This window comes from Hibiscus syriacus, unplaced genomic scaffold (assembly GCF_006381635.1).
Source record: "Hibiscus syriacus cultivar Baekdansim isolate YM2019G1 unplaced genomic scaffold, ASM638163v2 tig00111621_pilon, whole genome shotgun sequence".
NCBI classification, from domain to species: domain Eukaryota; kingdom Viridiplantae; phylum Streptophyta; class Magnoliopsida; order Malvales; family Malvaceae; genus Hibiscus; species Hibiscus syriacus.
In genome coordinates this window covers 2,994,439-3,008,505 of record NW_024063138.1, presented here as the reverse complement: position 1 = coordinate 3,008,505, position 14,067 = coordinate 2,994,439, and the positions used below count along the sequence as shown (strand labels likewise).

At 34.4% G+C, this 14,067-nt stretch overlaps 1 protein-coding gene and 2 pseudogenes across 1 annotated transcript in view; 1 reads left to right on the top strand and 2 right to left on the bottom strand.

The window, feature by feature from the left end:
- LOC120166074 (E3 ubiquitin-protein ligase PRT1-like) overlaps window positions 1–10,353 on the bottom strand; it is a 28,386-nt gene extending 18,033 nt beyond the window's left edge. The window contains exon 1 of the mRNA XM_039175451.1: window positions 10,296–10,353. Coding sequence (XP_039031382.1) covers window positions 10,296–10,353 — 58 coding nt within the window. The remainder of the gene's footprint in view (window positions 1–10,295) is intronic.
- Window positions 10,354–10,813: 460 nt separating this feature from the next.
- LOC120166073 lies at window positions 10,814–11,437 on the top strand (annotated as a pseudogene).
- Window positions 11,438–12,156: 719 nt separating this feature from the next.
- Window positions 12,157–13,949, bottom strand: LOC120166072 (annotated as a pseudogene).
- Window positions 13,950–14,067: the final 118 nt, after the last annotated feature.

Genomic DNA, 14,067 nt, shown 5'->3' with positions numbered 1-14,067 from the left:
ATTTACCTATTTTATAAGTAAACCGATATATTTATACCGGTTATATTACAAAATTGTCTATTACATTTTTCAATCGACACTTTTTTAAATCGACACTTTGTTGTGGATATCATCGAAAACAATGCTATAGTCATGTGTTTCGATACATTTGCAAGCAGATGTAAAATACATTAGTATTGATATTTCAACAATCCTCAAATGTATATGTACACATAGAAGCAAATATGGAATAATTAATGAAAATATACACACAATATAATCACACCAAAATATAAATACACAAGAATGTTCAAATAATGTACCGACAAACAAAATTAATCCGATGAAAAAGGGTTATTTTTAACGAAGTCCGGAACATTAGAGGCCTTCAACAAATTTTTCAAATACTCTCGTATGTTTCCGCCTTTTTCTGAGGACATACATAAATAATTTCAATTATCAAACTAATGAGGTGCAATTTTACTAACAATAAACTAAATTCGCATAAGCATGAATAAATTTGTGTCATACCTAGAGCATTGTCGTTCGAATGAGAAGCAGCGTCAAAGGTATGTGGACATATGTAATTGTATTTCTATATAAACACATAAGTTGTTAAAATAATCAATGTCTGAACACCTGTTCAACTGGAAAAACATATTGCATAAATGCAACTTACCGGATTATAAATCATTTTTTCCGCTGAATCATCGACCAAAAGTGTATTTAGCTCGTTAAAATCTGGACACGCGTTCCAAACATCATTGAGATCTTTACAGTAGGTAACAGAATCGTATGTTTTGCATTTTTTTGATCCTGTTCACAAACAGTCGAACATAAATATGTAGGAATCATAGACAACGAAAAGTCAGCAAACTGTAATGACATTCATCTTACCCACACGAATAGAAAATGCTCGGAAAATACAGGTAGTTTCTCAAGTACACGGTCGACGTTATGCCTGAGATTGTAATCAAGTTTGAATGTTAACATTCAAATGTATATTAACGATTTTGACTACAGTAATTCAATTGCTTCAAACATGTTCTAACATTATCTTTGAAGACCAAAGGGCAACAATAAAATTGTCGACACAAAATTGCATAAATTCAAATAATCCTCTTCTGAGGACAACATCTACAACATGAAGAAAATGAGATTAAAGTTCTACGCTTATATGTTAAAATAATGGATACAAAAGAATAGAATTAAAACCTGCAGGCAGTCTTGAGATGTAGGCAATGACACCATTGAGATCAAAAATTAAAAGTTTTCTTGAAGGCGGCGTTGCAGACACGATATACTTATTTGGATCATCATCTTCATCATCATCATCATCATCGTCATCATCTTCATCGTCAGCTTCATCGTCATCATCATCGTCATATTCATCGCCAGCTTCATCTTCATTGACCGCTTGGTTGTCCACATCTGTTAAAAGAAAATAAAATAAAGTTCAGAACGTGTAAATGTTAAGAAACATAGATAATGAATTACCTAACTCGTTTGATGTCGTTGACGTAATTCGTTACGCAACATGAAGACTTCACGTTGCAATGATGAAATATCGGATCGCATTCCACTCACAAGGGAATCAATATGCTCCCGAAAATTGACCATGTATTCCATCACGGTCTTAATTGTGACATCCTCTGCAACTGGAGCTTCTTCCATCATTGCGTCTCCACTTGGTTGCTCTTCTTCATGGCCAACGGGGTCCATTTCCTCCCTCTCTTGATCTAATCCGACCTCCTTGACACGCTTCCAATCGAGTTTTTCAACAAAATCATATCCCGCTTTTTTAATAAATACCATGTCAATCTTGCGGGTTAATCGAACAGGGGCGTCATGCGAAAAATCAACTTCCTTCTTCTTCAACAGATGGGTGATGACACATCCATATGGTAGTGTAGTTGAAATTATTGCTCCCTTTGTGACCATATATACAATTGTATTAAATATGAGTTTTGCAATGTTTGGAGCCGTTTTGGATTTATACTTTGCTATCCACCAATAATCGCTGTCTCGAAGCGTTGAATGTTTTCCCCCACTAGGCCGGATATACCATGTGAGCATTTTGTGAAACACTCTCGACTCTACATCGAGGTGAATTGGGCTATTTCTAGCAACCCGTTTAATTGTAGACCAATCTACACCATTTTCATCTGAATCCCCTGTATTCGCTACACCTAAACCCTCCGCAATAGTTTCTGGAGATATATATATCCTTCCCCATGACATGTGTATTAATTCCTATTATATTAGTCTTATTAGGCTCGTGCTGTAAGGAAGCATTGTTGTAGAAGACTCTAACTAGGTTGGGATAATATCTTGGTTCTACACCAAGGAATTCAAGCCAACCTCAAGATGTAAATGTGGATTTAAAACTAAATGCATATTCATCATCAAACAAGAAACCTAGGTCAATGACACGTTCGGGACGAATCTTCCTTACTTTAAAACTCGTCTGTCATCTTTGTTTCTCCATATCGGATCTAAAGTTCAGAGTTTCGAAGGACCTGATTTCCTCAGAAGAATCGTTTGTTACAGAAGGAGGTTGTGGTTGAGAAGAACTGGGTTGAGAAGAGCTTTAAGAAAGACCTCGCTTCTGACGCTGACGTTTTGGAGCCATTTTGGTTGGATGCTATTACAATGGAACACAAACACATTCAGGAAAAAAACTCCAATATAGAAATCAATCAAACCCATAAAATATCGATAAATTTACCTGAATATCTGATCGTCACTTATGATAACGCTAGAACAAAGAGGAAGAGTTATCTTATGCCTGCTTGCCTTTATGTTTAGGGTTTCTTGATTAAGAGTACTATATATAGTGAACGGTGGAAAAACACTTGATATTTAAATTAGTATCGACACAAACTAAAAAGTGTCGACACATTATTTAGACATATTCTCTCATAAAACCGGTATACTTGTACCGTTTAGATTGAAAATTTACATATTACATTATACTTTTGGGTTCGATGTTTTTGGGATCGACACTTTTTATATATGGATCGACACTTTATGGTTGCACCCTGTTTTCCATTCATTCTGGAACAAAAATATCGACACAAACTAAAAAAGTGTCGACACATTATTTAGACATATTCTCTCATAAAACCGGTATACTTGTACCGGTTAGATTGAAAAATTACATATTACATTATACTTTTGGGTTCGATGTTTTTGGGATCGACACTTTTTATATATGGATCGACACTTTATGGTTGCACCCTGTTTTCCATTCATTCTAGAACAAAAATATCGACACAAACTAAAAAAGTGTCGACACATTATTTAGACATATTCTCTCATAAAACCGGTATACTTGTACCGGTTAGATTGAAAAATTACATATTACATTATACTTTTGGTTTTCGATGTTTTTGGGATCGACACTTTTTATATATGGATCGACACTTTATGGTTGCACCCTGTTGGCCATATTGTAAATTTGCCTTTTACTTCAAAGTATCAACATGACCCTTAATGTGTATAAGAAACATGTACAGCAATATACTGCTAACTTTTCTCATCTCATTCATAATTATATTCACATACAAAAATATAAATCGTATACAAAATTATAAATCTTATACAAAATTAACCCTACATTTACATCATTGCATCCTTTTGTTATTCTTATGCAATATGGCAGCTTTTGTTATCTCCTGTCTTCGTTCATTTTGATTGTGGCTTACGAGATCGTTTAATATTCGCGATCGATCCCAGTCTCCAACAACCTATATTCAAATTGTCAGAACGTTAAGTATTGTCAACTACAGCATTCAATCTACGACTTTTAACAATTTTACCACAAACGAATTTTTCTATCCACTTACAAAATCACCAGTTGCCCCTGTAGAACCGATCGATTCCATCCACATCATCACATACATGCCGCAATCATGTCTGTTACAAAATTTGAAAACCACACATGTCAATTATGATGAATACTGCATAAATTAAGCTTTCTATTTGTGATAACATCTCATACCCATTCAATTGCTTATTCTTCTTATACTCCACAAATTTGAAATTTTTCAAGGGATACTTTCCTAGAGATCCACAGGATTCAACCCAAATGCGTTTCTTATTATAAGAATCTAATATTTTAATCTGCATTAAAATAGAAGAAGTTATGCACCAAAAAAATTATGCATTATAATTTACATAATGTTCTTTCATACATACATACATACCAATCTCTTAGCATCCTTCACTCTCTGTTTAGCTGCTTCAGTTGTAAACATACTATCATATATTGTTGCAACACGATCTACCATATCCAACACCAACAGATACCAATGTGAATTATGGTAGTTTATTGTGATCATGATCTGCAACAAATTTCACACCCAATTTGACAAAATTCAACATTCTATATCCGAAAACATCATTTGCAATTGGTATGGTGTCTTACCTTCTCACAGTCGGTGAATTTCACATAGTTATTCAGTATGGGACCCAGAAGCTAGCAATACCCTCAACACTTTCTTTGCTGTTGGCATCCAACGCCTGCTGCTGCAATTACGCAACAAACATTATTAATTTACCGTCTATAACACTACTTATCTTCATTTATTAATTTAACTCACAGCTAAGTGGTATGGAAGGTAGTCAATCCTCCGGAGTGACTTCTGAGAATCGTAGCATACTGTCCAGGCGAGCAAATCAATAACCTAACAAAATTAATTACACAATCAGAACATATTCAATAAGTTTTAACATTTTCTACTTTCTACTTACCACACCGCCAACCCATTCCGTAGGCTTCAACGTTGCAACGTCGTATACACTAGCGAATTGATTTCCCATTGATATTACAGAATATCTGTATGAATCATTAGGATTAATATATTGTCATGAAATATTTAAATATAACTCACAAAGCAATATATTTCACTTACTCCGATTCTAACTCGTTATTCCATAAATAATCACAAATTGCAGCTTCGATGTCATCAATTCCGCTTGGAATATCCGCTTTTTCAACCTACAATTTTGCATACAAATTTTTGTCACAACAACATAATAAAAATCAAATTAAGTTTTCTTTTATTCAACTTACCTTCTGCTTCTTCTTCTGGGGTACAGGACATTCCGAATCCAAATCTGCTGCTATAACACTCTCCAGTGTATAAATGACATCGACTTCCTTCCTCCTCATTTCTTCCATCTCTTCTTCTTCCTCCTCCCTCTTTTCTTCTTCATATTTTTTCAGTTCATCGTATTTTTTTTCTACATAGCTCTTCATCTCTTTTATTTCACCCTTTAATTGATCTCCTTCATCCAAGTATTTATCAACCACCCCCTTCACCCCCGTAAATTCACTCCTCAATTCCACAACCTCCTTCACCACTCCCTCAAATTTTTCACCCGTCACCATCTTAATATCACCCCTTAACACCCCAACTTCTTTCACCACTTCACCCCTCAACACCTCTACTTCTTTCACCACTCCATCTATTTTTCCTTCCACTACCCCCTTATGCCTCTCAAGTGTATCTTCGACTCTCTCAAGTTTCTCTTCAACTCTTGATTGTCTTTGCATGATTTCAAATTGGATTTTTTTGATATCAGCCAATTCAGACATCAAAATGTCGAAGTTACTACGTTTTCCCTCAGCGTCGTCCCACTCACCGTCATCCCCCAATACAACCATCCCTCCTTTCTTCTCCTCTGCCTCCTCTACATCCTTGCCAATAACCTTCAAAATTAAATTACAATATTAAGACATTGATTATATTCTTAATATTATTTAATTACATTTATTACCCTTTCTTGCTTCTTCGCTCTATCCAGCTTCAACTTCACCATCACTCTAACCACCTCTTCCTTCCCCCATGCATGGATGCGTGCTACTCCGGTTCGTTCATAAGCCGGCACTGCCTCATAGCCCGACCAAAAATCGAACAGTGCAACCTGCATTTATAATAAAATTTATATTTTTATATAAAAACACAAAAAAGTTCTTTAACTCATTTACCTCTAAGATTGCTATGCACCCTTTGAGGTATCTCTGGCTGCCCTTTTTAAAGGTGATTATTGATTCAATCAATCTCGAATGGATATATTCAGCCCAATTGAATTCACCCTTCAAGCCTTCATCACAAATGAGCTTCATATGTTCTTTGTTCGTTGACGTATTACCCGTTGGACAAAGAAAGATACCGACAAGGTATAATAGAACTCTGGCCTTCAGCTCATCCCCAACGTAAGATCCACTTTTTATTTCCTCTTCAATTTCAGCATATGTCACCTTATGCTTCAAACCATATTTGGAGGCAAGTTCTTTCCAGTCCTTACTCTTACAGACTTCTACAACACTTTTGCCTTCATTTTATACCCCCAATACGGCTGCAGCACATGGGATCCCGAGAGGAAATGAAAAATCACCATATTTAGCAATACATTGCCTGACATCAAATTGCGCCATCAAGGATCGACACAATTCCCTCCGAATAGGTCGATCCCTTACGCCTACCAACGATCCAAAACCTATTTCTCCTAGCACATTCAACTGACCCTTCTCCTTAAGGTGTTTAATTAATAAATTCACCCTTTTAATGCTGCATCTTGTCGACACTTCCTACATTTTTTAACAATATATAATGTTATAGTTCTTATATATTTTGTATCAACGTATTTACAAGTTTAATGAATACCTTATTTTCATGTGCTTTCCTCCGTTCTTTGTATTCTTTACTATCATTCCTTGACTGTGTGATGTAAGGTTCATTTTCAGCATCACTCATTGAATTCCATTTGGACCTCACATCTTTTGTCACCTAATATAAAACATAAACGTTTCTTAATCAATACATTAACACTAAATACTACTCAATGTCAATTTCATTTTACATACCGAACCGCTCTGTGTGCCATCTTCCTTCATCCTTTTGCATTCGGCCATACTGTCAATATTTAAAATTTGTAATCAATTTAAAGTTTATCGATACTTTAATCCAATTACTATTTCAACAATAATAACAAAAAGACATTGATACTTACTAGAAGTACATATATCCACCCTTTGGTTGCTTTCGAGTCTCGGCCTCTATTTCAAAGTCATCTGCTCCACCAACAATTTTCCAACTCATTGACTCCATTTTTCCTTCATATATTAGTTTACGCAAATCAAATTATTTTGTTACATACACTTTATTCAATATACAAATATAGATAACTACTCTTGTGGTAAAACGATTTTCTTCAAAAGAATTTGAATGGCCACACCAAAATATGTCGGCACATTTATACAACATATAATATTATTTTCTACCTATAATATTTAATAAAAGTATCGACATTTATATTTTTCCTTGAATATCACTTTCTACCTGCAATCGGTCACAAATGCTGTTTTACTCCAAACCCCCAAACAACACATAAAAACCCTATCACGATTACTGTAATAATAAAAAATTAGGGTTTCGACAACATACTTTTCGATTCGACTGCAGCAACAAACAAACAAGCTTCGCTTTAGAAACGCCTTCTGAAATGCAGCAACAATTACTCTTCGATTTCAAAAACTCGTCCGTTCTATATATTTTCAGAGGGTATTTAGCTTATATTTTCATCGGATATGTTATTTATATTTAATCGATACAAATACAAAAGTGTCGATACTTTTATGTCAGGTGTCGATACTTTCGAAAGGATAATTACCTATTTCTTTGAAAGTGTCGATAATTTATTACACGTACTTACGAAAGTATCGACACTTTCAATATATCCGGTATCATTTTACCGGTTTTATCATTTTGATACCGGTTTTATCATATTTTTACCTGTTATATCGTTGTGGATCGATATATTTTTTTAAAGTATCGACACATTATAGGCGCTAAAATTGTTTCTCTTTTAAATTCACAAAGTGTCGATCCTTATATAAGTATCGACACTTTTAATATATCCGGTAACCTTTTACCGGTTTTATCGTTTTGATACCGATTTTATCATATTTTTACCTGGTATATCGTTTTGGATCGATACATTTTTTTAAAAGTATCGACACTTTATAGGATTTAAAACTGCTTCTCTTTTAAATTCACGAAGTGTCGATCCTTATATTAAAGTACCGACACTTTAAATGTATCCGGTAGCGCTTTACCGGTTTTATCATTTCTATACCGGTTTTGTCATAGTTTTACCTGTTATATCGTTTTGGATCGACACATTTTTAATTTGGATCGACACGAACCGGTAGAATAATTTTTTAATATTTCTTCATGACTTAGACCTACTTTTATAAGTATGGACACTTTTATAAAAATGATATATACTTTTTTTAAAGTTATGTAATTTATGTTTCAATTTTTTTAATAGTGTTTCATGTTTTCCACCTACAATATTAATTTAATAATTTCATTTACACAAAAAATTATTTGATTGTTTTGATATTTTATAAAATATTATTTAGAATTTAAATTTAACAATATTAACCAAAGATAATAATAAATATATTTTCACAGTGAAATAAGTATGTACACTTTTATAAAAAGGATAGATACTTTACAATATAATAGGTAAAAATATGACAAAACCAGATTCATTATGACAAAACCGGTAAAATTTACTTGATATGTTAAAAGTATGGACACTTTTATAAAAAGGATAGATACTTATCGATAACCAAAGTTTACCCGTTACCAAATTTTTTAATAGTTTTTCATATTTTCTACCTAAAACATTATTAGTTGTCAACATAATACGTACCGCTAAACCGAATTTATTAAATACATTTTAATGTATCCGATACTGCCGTATATTAACAGTATATTAACCCGCCTTTCCTGAGAGAATCCCTATTTTTATCCTTCTTCACTATCACCAATTAACCAGTTGTATTCGAGAAGGTGGTTCCACGTGATTTTGTGACTTCAATAAATGTTTAAATTATTGTTATTTGTTTATTTTAAGGTTAATTACACAGATAATCACCTATGTTTGTGTTTTGTCCACTGTTGGTCACTTATTTCAAAAAATATAAGATACAATCACTTTTATTTTCATTTAATTAAGATATGGTCACTTTCATTTTTATTTAATTAAAATGTAGTCATCGCAGGTTAACTTTCGTTTACAATTAATAGAATATGTGAAGCGATAGTTGGTGTAATCACACATTTAGTCACTGTTATTTATATATTCTCTTAATTTAGTCGTACTTCTAAATAAATTTTAACATAATATACGTATTTATATTAAATGAAAATAAAAATAAAAATAAAATATTTTTAAATTAAGTTAATAATAAAATATATTTTTTTAAGTTAATATATATAAAATATTATGAATTTAAGTATTTATACACTAAGATACAAAATATATACACCATGTTATATACTTTAAACCAAACAATGGTCTTGGCATAAACCATTCGATTGGATGATTAAATTTATTTTAATTTATTAAAAGTATGATTGAATTGAGAGAATATGTAAATAACAAGGACCGAATGTGTGATTATATCAAAATATTTAATTGTTTTTTACGACAGTTAACTCGGAGTGACAACATCTTAATTAAATAAAAACGAAAGTGATCATATCTTATATTTTTTAAAATCAGTGACTAAAAGTGAACAAAACATAAATATAAGTTATCATCAGTATAGTTAACCTTATTTTAAGTATATAAAAAACATTTGGTAAGTAATTGTCATGTTTTTAAAGTTATTATTTGCAGGAGATTAGTCCTCGTTACACTGTTGAGACCTACAGTTTGCTCACGATTAATAACGCGAAAATACACCATCTCATATTGAGTGAGAAATGCTACTGGCTTAAGTATTTATAGTGTGTATTCTTTCTTCTCTTTTTAAGTGATATAGAATAAGGTACAATCTCGTGCACTGCTGCCCGTTGTATCGTGACTGTGGCAATATAGGTCTTCGAGGCATAAATTCTATCTTTTTTGACAAAATTTGTAATGATTTTTCTCAAGCATAAAAGATTGTGAAAGAATTGTTATTATGATATTTATAGGCTGAAATTGTCTGTATGATTAAATCAGTCAGTTTCTGAAATTAAAATTCAAACAGTTAAACGTTTGGATGAATCTAGATGGTTTTTCAGCTGTGTTCAAAGCTATTTATTGTGCCTATTATTCAAGCATAAAAGATTGTGAAAGAATTGTTCTGATATTTATAGGCTGAAATGGTATATATGATTAAATCAGTAAGTTTCTAAAATTAAAATTCAAACATTGAAATGTTTGGATGAATCTAGATGGTTTTTCAAATGTGTTCAAAGCTATTATGCATGTTATTCAGTAATTACAAGAGTTACAGAGTTAATTACCTGTTGTCACAAACGAGGGAGAGTTAATGCATGAACCTGGATTGATTTGATGCCACATTCATCTGTGAATTCATCTGTAAATTGCAACAGTTTCAGACATAAGTTAAATGCATAAATTAATCATATTTATATTGATTTTTTTAGACCATTTTACCCTTGACGTTAAGTCTATAAATAGAGAAGTATTGCTAGCTTCTCAACTCACCAATTCATTCAAACATCTCTCAACTTTCTCAAAACTTTCTAAGCTTCCTACTATTTCCGGTAATCAGAGGAGCAATACACTGTAGTCCACTTTAATTTTGGGTGTTCGAAATCTCGGAGCATCTGTGTTAACCTCGGGGGACAATCCGCCTGAAGCAGCGATTACACATATTGGGATGAATTTGTTTCTAAGGCAATAGTTATCACCACAACACGATTTCAATTGATTCGATTGTTACTTATTATTTACTTGTCCTGTCAGTGCTAACGTGTGAATTTTACGGTATACATTTCCAACACTCACCCACTATTGCAACAACTTCAGCAATGAGGTTGCCCTATTTCTAGTTGGTTCGACTATATCTTGCAGCTTCCAATTGAAGTTATGAGCAGTCCCATGGGTGCAGTTTTAAGTAAGTTATTGTCTGTATTGTGTAAAATTTCTTTTCACGCCTTTTGAACTATAAAACTTTATTTGAATATGTGGTGCTAATATGGGAAGGGTGTTTTTTTTTTAATATAGTACCCATGATACAGAATTTGGAGACAACATTGAGAGCTGGTGTTGTTCCTCAAGTTCCCCCATTCACCCCATCTGTATCTGCTCAGCCATCTCAGTCCACCACTGTCAATGTGAACAGGTCCTCCAATATTACACAGCAAAAAGACAGGGAGCAACCAAAATCTGAGAAAATTAAGACATCGCCTTCTATTCCAGCCGGAGCACAGGGAAAATCTCAAACTGGTGGGACTGCAGCAGACCCTCTCGGAGATGCTCGAGCCAAGGTCCAAGAGGAAATAACCCGTGAATTCATTGCTATCATGGCTACCGGAACATTGAGACCTAGTGAGGCAGCAGCATTGGCGACTAGGAAAGTGATGCAGAAATACGGGCACTTGAATGTTGCTATGCCACAGAGTTAGAAGCAGGAAAGAAGGGGGGGAAAAAAAAGTTTCTCTTGCAGGTACAGCATCTACCTTGGGAGTTTCATTTAAAAAATGATTCCATCTTTTCCGAAGTTATATTCAATAGTTGGAATATGATTGTGAAGGTCTCTGAGTCAGTAAGGCGTTATGTTTCAAGAAGAGAGGATTACAGGAGAGAAGAAAAGGTAAAAGTATACTGAAGTTTTATTATTTCACTTTCGTAATAATCCCCCGAGTACAATCCAATCCTTTATATACAACTAAGTACTCTACATGATCAGAGTCAACTACAATTGAGGACAAGTCAACTAATTACAAACTATTGGGCTTGTGTTCAGCCCATCACTCTGGGTGTCGAACATAGCCATCCATTGACTCATACGAAGCCGTTCCAAACATAAAAATGCGACGTCGTTCCACAACTCAATTGTATCATCTTCAGCAAGCCATCCCAATACCATCCTGAATATCAAATCATGACAATTCCTCCCCTTCAAACGATCCTTCTTGTCCCCAAGGATCAAAGTCCGAAATTTCGGATAAGACCACCATGAAATCATCCCAAATTGCATAAGAAGAAAGTTCATCTAAACTAATTAGCCATTGCTTCACCCAATGATTTTTGTGATTGTCTTGTCGTGTATCCAAAAGACCAGTACCGGCGAAATAGCGATGTCCATGATTATGATGATATTGTAGGTGCAGAAAAGAACGTTGATAAAGCTGCAAATTAATATTCCACCAACATAAACGATGTTTGATCATTTTCTTGGAACTTTTTCAGTATCATTGCTGCCCTTGAAAGAATCGCATCTGCATGACAAATCAGCCTACCAGTGTACCATTCCAGGAAGAAACAACCATAATCAGATAGAAAGCTTCCTTGTCCCTCTTCAAAGAAGGGCACACCTGTTGGAAGACTGTCGTAACAGCCAGCATTCTGCGGCCCCCGGTCCCCCCATTGAGGCTTTCCTTCTTGGCATGCAACCATCTTTAAGTCCTCCATCATGTACTTATCATAGTGCTGGATTTCAACAATTCCAGGGAATTTCCATCTACCATCGCCAAACGGATGAGCAGGATACCAAAGTTCTGCAGAAGGACCAAGACCAATGCTTATTTCTTCGATTACACTTCCACTAAAGGATTCAAACTTGTTAACAAAACTATGCATGAAGTCCTCATAACATTGAAGGGCAGTCCGCCCAGATAAAAGATGAACTTGGTCCACACCTACTGTAAGATAATCATTGTTGGAGAAGCCATTTCTATCTCGATAGTAAAATCTTTATTTAAATCACCAATATCTAAGATCCACAATGGAAGTCTCACATCCCCTTTTCCAGTAGATGAGTGAAAAGACAAAGCAACCTGCAACTTTAGCCCCGACTTAGATATCAACTTAAAAAGCTTTTCATATAAGGACCGATTGGAGTCAAAGGGAGAAAAACGCTCCACTATTCCCCACCAAATCTCAACTCCAATTCCCCGAACATTAGCCAACTTAAGTGCTTTTAGAGACATAGTTATGGCCTTGATTTTTCTAATCCTTAGACGTCCAGAGGCATCAAAACCAAATGTATCCACAGGCATCATTACAAAAATAGGAACCCGAGCACCCTGAGAAAGTTCAGATAGCATATATATTAGATCCTCAAATTTTAACATTTTCGCACCAATAAATTTCTTGATGATGTCAACAACAACAGCTCTAAATATTAAATACCCAGGTTCTGAGACATATGCAAGACCACATTTGGAGCAAAAATTTCTTGCCCGTTAGTAAGACAGGTGTTGTATCACTGCGTTACTTACTTCTAAGAGGTGAGCATTAGTTATCGAGTGCAAGTCTTGAATCACTAATTGCACACTCATTGGTGTGCCATCTCTTTCAATATGTAAGTCTATCTTTTGCTCGACAATGTCCCCAACTGAAATGTCCAACTTCCACAATTGAGTAATTACCTCCCAATTCACACGAACAAGCACATCACCTGGCTCCAATTGATGATTAGTGTGACCACCTGGCACCACAGAATTAACAAGCATTCCAGTTTCTAACACAAAAACAACCGCTTCAACTTTTGGACGTTTCCGAACAGTGAGAGTAAATGCTTCAAACTTTACACATTTTCTCTTTTTTGATTTTCCATCACCTTTGCAAAACATAAGGTTTCTAAAGGATTCCCAAAACTTTCTTGCTCTCTCCTCATGCAAAATCAAAAGCTTAACACCCATAAGAATTATAGACCCACACGTAACCATGACCCAGAAGAATTCATATCCGAATACAACAACCCATATTTTTGCTGTTGACAGAACAAATTGTGGCATACAAAATGAACTAATCTCCCTTTTAGTCATACTCAAACTCTCAGCAAATGGAATTATACTTCTTCCCATCAACAAAAGCCGAAACAAATAAGGATCAAAGACCTCAACATGTGTATTGACATTCATAAACTCTAAGAAACAAATTTCTCTAAATATCGATTGAAACGCGTCTTCTATTCTTACAGGCATTTTATCAAACACGTGAGAAACATCATGCTCCGTTAGTCTTTCAGGCTAAAACATTTTGAGCTGGATAAAAATGAGTTGAGAAAGCCAATGAGGGTCGATCCATACCTTTTTCCCAAGT